Raw genomic sequence first — 7029 nt, forward strand, 5'->3', positions numbered from 1 at the left:
TGAATATACCTGACACCTAGTATGAATACATCACGGATCATGACACAATGAATGGTGAGATATAGACCTCGCGTGCCATCATGTTCACTCGTGATTTATCGGTTATTATATGCTTTAGTTCCTTAAACCCAGGGACGAAGCTAGAAAAAAAGTTAAATGGGGTCATGTCTATGACAGTGGGGTCATCTTTTATTAATGAATAATGATTAGTACTTAATTTCTGAAGGATTTGCTGATTTCATTGGGGTTAATTGACCCCAATCCTTACAAGGCAGCTCCGTCCCTGCTTAGACCATGAGAGTATTATAGTCACTTCTTACCGGACTATAGACTTTGGGGTTGCTCAAATGTCATCTGTAAGATGATGATCATAATGACATTTTGGGGTTCATTGGAAAAAATATAGCAAGGGGCTAGATTTGGTCATCGGCTCAATTTGTGGGTCATTTTTATAGTATCAAATTGATTTTTCTCATCAAGTTCAAGCACACGTGGTGTTAATGGACTTGTATAAAGGAAAAAAAAAAGCAAACGGTCGCGGGGCAATTACGCCCGAGGCCCCAGTGGGGAGCATTTCTACACGAATCCAGACAAAGCCTCGCAAAACGAAATTACCCCCCTTTGCTCCCGGACAAATTGCAGAAACACCCTCTACATTTTGTCGCGGCGGCGACGGCGAGGGCGATAACGCAGATCTCCTCTCGTCCTAAGGCTCCGGCGATCTCTCTGGCTGTGTGAGCGGGAGAGATGGAGCTGTGGAGCAAGCTGAGGAGCCTCGACGCCTACCCTAAGGTGAACGAGGACTTCTACAGCCGCACCCTCTCCGGCGGACTCATCACCATCGTCTCCTCCCTCGCTATCCTCCTGCTCTTCTTCTCAGAGATCCGTACGTACCATCCCCTCTCTCCCGCATCGCCGTCCCAGATCCTTTTAATTTCGTTTACTCTGTCAGCGACATAGTTCGATCACGCCGTCCCGTCCCCGATGGCTTTGCTTGCCTTCCGATAATTACATGCGTTTCAGTGCGAAAATCGAGCATGTTTGATGCGGTTGAGACGTATGCTTGTTGGCCATGTTGTTGGTTTGAATTGAGAAATTAAAATAGTGGATGAAAGAATCGCAATTCTATTACTATCATGGTAGATGCATTTGGACTAGACTAGTTCTACTAGTGGTGCTGTTTGTTCTATTTTGATGCTATTTATGAGTTGATGACATCAGAGTCCCAGGATGGTGTGTGTGGATGTGCTGATGTGGTTAATCTTGCATCGATTAGATTGGCTATATGCTGCTACCATGGTGAAGTTCTTTTCTTTGTTTAGTTAACATATAAGCTACTCCCTCCGTCCCATGATATAAGAGTGTTTTTGACACGTGTAGGGAGTACTAGAAATGGAGTTCCATTACTTTTTTGATAAACTTTGGTGTAACCAATTGGAGTTGAATTAGATTTGGGGCACCTATAATTTTGTTCTCACTACAGGTTTCAGGATTTTTAGGATCAATATAAGGTGCAGTGATGCAGTGTCTTACCATCTTACTATGCTCATAAATTAATTTGGCATGTTAAAACTGTAAAGGGGGATGGTCTTGGTACATGTTGCAACTATATTTTCCTGAAATGCGGTGCTTCCCTTTGGTCACATTATGCATTAACTTATTGCTGTGTTAACTTATATGCAGGATTGTATCTATATGCTGCTACAGAGAGTAAGCTCACAGTTGATACCTCAAGAGGGGAAAGGTTACATATCAATGTTAGTGCAGATGCTCATTCTGTCATTCCAAACTTTCCATTTGTCTGGTACTTCTAGCGACTTTCGTCTATTTCTTTGGTGTTTAATGTTGGTCCTTCCATGCTTGTTAGATGTTTTGAAAGCATGCAACTAAGATCTTATATTATACTAAATTGCGCATTTTTATCAGTTTGGCTTCATTTTTTGTATATTCTAAAACTCTATTTACCTTCCGTTCTGACAATGTCTGGAACTGATCTGCTTGTTTGACTTAGACAGCCTTCATTTTCTAGTCCGGACCTCCACAGGTTGAGAAATAATGAGCATGATATTCTTAGATGTTGTATGGACGGTCTGTCATACGAACCTTAAATAACTAGTGATAGCCAGCTAGCTGAAAATATTTGCCGAGCCGTGAAAGCCCAGACCATATATGCCATTCCTGGTGAGACACTTTCCATTCTTTTCACATTACTAACAAACATGTTTGTTTTTGCAGTTTGATGTTACATTCCCTGCTCTTCCCTGTTCTCTTGTTGCTATTGATACTATGGATGTTAGTGGAGAGCAACATTATGATATAGTATGTGATACACTTTTCAACAGTTTCCCTCTTTTCTATTTTTATCATCATGTAAAATGTTTGCCGAGCTCTACTGCATATATCTGTTATCTTGTTTGAAATGCTGAATGACTACTTTGCAGAGACATGACATAATGAAGAAAAGAATTGATCATCTTGGTAATGTAATTGAATCGAGAAAAGATGGAGTTGGTTCCCCTAAGGTATGTTTTCCCAAACTGAAGTAGTGTGTTATTGAAACTATTGTATTTTTATCTAACAATTTATGATAACTTGAACTGCTTGTGGTTTTAGCACGGCTAATTCAAGATCAATTGCAATTGATCAATCATAATATAACCAGATCTTGAATTTGTGAATCATTTTCTTTACTCTCAAGATAGCCGATGCTATCGCTGATGAGTTTTGCCTCCATGGATTTTGAATGGCTGTATTGTAAGCTTGCTAGCTGCCTTGCAGTTGATAGTGACTGTTCATGTTATGCCTTTTGAGAACCACCTAGGGTTGAAATATCTAGTATTACTGTATTACTCCCTTCATTTGTGCTTACAAGGCATAGTTTTTTCAAGTACGGGGACCAACAAGTAGGCCATGCAACTGAAATAATATTTGAAGGACCATGCTATTCATGGTGTTATTATGGTTGTTTACTCATTGATGTTAGAGGGAATATGATTAAATAAAAGAAAACAAAATCTTAAATTTGCATGCATGTTATAGTATTTGTTACTAGCAAACCACAAGAATAGGCCGTATATTTGAAACACAGGGAGTAACTCTTCATGTTATATATTGGAAACCACAAGACAGAACTAACCTGTGGTTGGATGGTTAGAAGGTTTGACGCTTTGTCAATCTCAAGACCTGCCGGCCCAGTCTTTCAGAGGTTTTCATAGGGGTAGGGTGTGCATGCGTGCGTTCATAGGGGTGAGTGTACATATTTGTGAGCGTGCTTCTGTACTGTGATTCTAAAAAAAGAATCACAATTGAGAAACCAATTACAATTCGTGCATATTCAGAGCATGGTGGCCTGGTGGGGTGGTGGCTTGAAGTGACTGATATGTTTTTCCTATTAAAGATTAAATGACAAATGGGAAATATGTGCACAACATATGCATGTAATGGGGTATCGTTCTTCCTTGACTTTGAACTAACTTCTGGATCCTCTTCTAGATTGAAAGACCATTGCAGAATCATGGTGGAAGGCTTGACCACAATGAGGTTTACTGTGGGTCTTGTTATGGTTCCGAAGAGGTAGGTATCTCTAGTGCAATGATATCATGTGCTTATGTCAATCTTATGACCCTGACCATATACTTAAGCTTATTACCGCAATAATTTCAGTTAGATTGAAAATATCATTAATATTGCACTTACAATTATACCAGTCAGATGACCAGTGTTGTAACTCCTGTGAAGAAGTTCGTGATTCCTATCGGAAGAAAGGTTGGGCACTCACTAACGTAGAATCAATTGATCAGGTATTGGACATTCATGTTCCTCCACTTCTATTTGATAGCATAATCTTGTTCCTGTACATTGTTCTTAGCAAATACTATGTCTGTAGTTCCCCATAGTGACATGTGATGCACTCCTTGGGTCCTCTTGTCTGTTTATCTACTAAAAAGGAAGTTATTAAAGCAATAGCTTACAACAGTTAATTATAAACTCAGTAAACCACATGTGGTAGAGCACAAGCTGACTAATTTGTATGGTGTACCTGCGACATACGTTAAGTCATGTATCTTCATACTTAACGGATTCATTCTAATGTTGTCATATGCTAGCAGTAACTTGGTCTTCATCTAGTGATATGCTAGGAAGCATTCCCATTGTCTATGAACTGTGCGTTCATCAAAAGAAGAATTTTGTAATACAACTGTTTTTGTGTTATTGTTAGGTAAATATCACACTTCTCATTAGCTTCTATTTAGAGCACATTGATTAATTTTTCGAAAGCCACATGGATAAAGAAATCCCTTTAGCTTATTATTGCATTCTGTTCTGTTCTTTTATCAAGTTATAGCTTGCCGTCGCTACTGTCTGCCACTGATCAGTGTGGACTGCCTTTTGGTATTTTGCTTATTGTTATTTTCCTTTCTTTACACGCTCTTCAGTGCAAGAGAGAGGGCTTCGTTCAAAGGTTAAAAGATGAACAAGGCGAAGGTTGCAACATTCATGGGTTTGTAGATGTCAATAAAGTTGCTGGAAATTTTCACTTTGCCCCAGGAAAAAGCTTGGACCATGCATTCAACTTCCTTCAAGATATGTTGAACTTCCAGCCAGAAAATTACAATGCAAGTAGAATTTTTTCCTTCTATTTACAGTCCAATTATTATATTGAACATAAACATGGACCTTTAATTGCCAACTACCCCCTTTCCCTGAAACAGATAAGCCACAAGATAAACAAACTGTCCTTTGGGAAAGAGTTTCCTGGTGTTGTCAATCCTCTTGATGGGTACGATTCTGTGCTTACTAATCAGTTTCTCAATTCATGAAGCCGAACAACCTTTTTTTTGTCTCTCTTTGGTTCACAATTTTCCATGTCCCTGATTCTCTCGAGTATTTCAGTGTAGAGTGGAAACAGGAGCAGACAACTGGATTAACAGGGATGTACCAGTATTTTGTGAAGGTAAGATGTTAGACACTGATCAAGCTATCATATTCCTCAATTGGTCTGCTCACTTTTTTTTCCACACGCCTCCCAAAAGGGGAGCTGGGTTAACGGAACAGAGTCTTACAAATTACTCCCTCTGTTCCAAAATAGATGACCCAACTTTGTAATAACTTTGTACTAAAGTTAGTACAAAATTGAGTCATCTATTTTGGAACGGAGGGAGTAGAAAATAAAAGGGGAAAACCCAGTTCAGTACAACTAGATGATTGGTCTGTTCACTATTATACTGCTATGTATATGAAGAGATGCCGACCTTCTGCGTCAGTTTGCTAATCATCTCTTTTTTATACAGGTTGTTCCTACTATCTATACAGATATTAGGGGGCGAAAGATTCACTCAAATCAGGTAAACATCATGGTTTTTTAATGTTTACATTTTATTACCAAGCCAAAGTTTCTGGCCAATACTTGACTTCCATCTGCAGTTTTCTGTGACGGAGCACTTTAGAGAAGCAATTGGCCTTCCAAGGCCCCCGCCTGGTGTATATTTCTTCTATGAATTTTCACCGATTCAGGTTAGGAAAGGACCTCTTTTATTTATGTTGTTACTGTTGAAACATGAGCTGTACACTTGAGCTGTACTTGAGACAGAGTTCATCTACTGATAGTCTGCAACTTTGTATAGAAACAAAGCTTGTCCGCCCCCCAAAAAAGAGAACTATAGCATGGCTATATATATATATATATATATATATATATATATATATATATATATATATTATATAGTGCTGTATGCTCGAAAAGAAGCATTGAGTCCATGAGGTGGCACTTTTCGTTTGTTTCTTATCATGAGGTGCATTTTGACAGGTTGATTTTACTGAAGAAAACACATCGCTTCTTCACTTCCTGACAAACATATGTGCTATTGTTGGAGGTGTGTGATACACTTGTAACCATACGTTGGTGCTTTCCTTCCAAAATATCCGCGAGGCAGAGGCGATAGATATTTCTAACCCATGGTTCATCTTCACTCTCGTGGCAGGCATATTCACTATGGCTGGCATCATAGATTCTTTTGTGTACCATGGCCATCGTGCGATCAAGAAGAAGATGGAGATCGGGAAGCTCGGGTAAATCCAACTTGAGCAGCATGTAGGCAGCCAGTAGGACGGTAGCCAGAAACTGAGTTGCCCTGGAAAGGCGAGCAGAGAGCTCAGGAGGAATTTTGGTCAATATTATATTATTGTAATACAGTTCCTACTTGCTCGACTTTTGCTAATTATTTGATCCTAGAACATAGAGGTTTCTTGTTTCTCGTGTAAGCAATCGGATCGCAGTGTTTGTCTTATAGGTCAAAGTCTTGTGTAACAACATTCTACATACTCAAAACCCTCAACTCGAACGTTGCTGAAAACTCCATTTTGATCTGTTCCGCCGTATGTCATAGTACGATATAGGAGTACATGATAGATTGCCAATATTATTTCTGTCAGGCCGCCGCTTTATGAAAACTTGACCAAATACAGCACATTTGCCGGTAGATTTGGTGGCGACTTGCGTGAAACGTGCGAAAATAAAATAGGCACGAGTGTCGTGTCGTGCGCACGCGCTGGGGCGGGGCTAGGCGGCCGGGCCTTGTGGATTCGTCGCCTTCCCCCGGCGCGGCGGTGGGCATTATCGCGGAGAAGGACGTATCATGGGTTCTTTTCACGTGGCCGCTCTCCCAATCCCAATTCCAATCCGAGGCACGCTCATCGCCGGCAGGAAAAGCACCCCATCACATCATCACCCTGCCTTTTTCCTTGTCAGGAGATCGAAAGAAAGAGGGATGGACACGGAGACGGAGGGGAACCAACAGGCGGGCTTAATTGTGAGAGCGATCCTAGTGGGGGAATGTGCTCATGTTCCTGGCCGCCAAAGGCCCGGACAGGAGGAATATATCGTCAAAGTGTAGTGTGCCGTGGATCCATCCATGAATGATGCGATGCGATGCGAGAGAATGATCGCTCTGTCCGAGCAACTGCTCTCCTCTCCTCCGGCGACGCAGCGTAGGTGGAGTGTCCCGGTCGGATCAACCAATCCAATCGATA

The 7029-nt window shown here is 40.8% G+C and overlaps 1 protein-coding gene across 1 annotated transcript; it reads left to right on the forward strand.

The window, feature by feature from the left end:
- The first annotated feature begins 582 nt into the window (after positions 1-582).
- LOC123092281 (endoplasmic reticulum-Golgi intermediate compartment protein 3) lies at positions 583-6358 on the forward strand. The gene is made up of 13 exons (XM_044514003.1): positions 583-886; positions 1684-1757; positions 2236-2319; positions 2442-2522; positions 3493-3573; positions 3708-3800; positions 4437-4616; positions 4713-4780; positions 4894-4954; positions 5292-5345; positions 5425-5514; positions 5807-5873; positions 5982-6358. Exons 1-13 carry the CDS (start codon positions 748-750, stop codon positions 6071-6073), a joined length of 1164 nt encoding a protein of 387 aa, XP_044369938.1. The 5' UTR covers positions 583-747; the 3' UTR covers positions 6074-6358.
- The last annotated feature ends 671 nt before the right edge of the window (positions 6359-7029 follow it).

The sequence above is a fragment of the Triticum aestivum genome, chromosome 4B, assembly GCF_018294505.1.
Source record: "Triticum aestivum cultivar Chinese Spring chromosome 4B, IWGSC CS RefSeq v2.1, whole genome shotgun sequence".
Lineage (NCBI taxonomy): Eukaryota > Viridiplantae > Streptophyta > Magnoliopsida > Poales > Poaceae > Triticum > Triticum aestivum.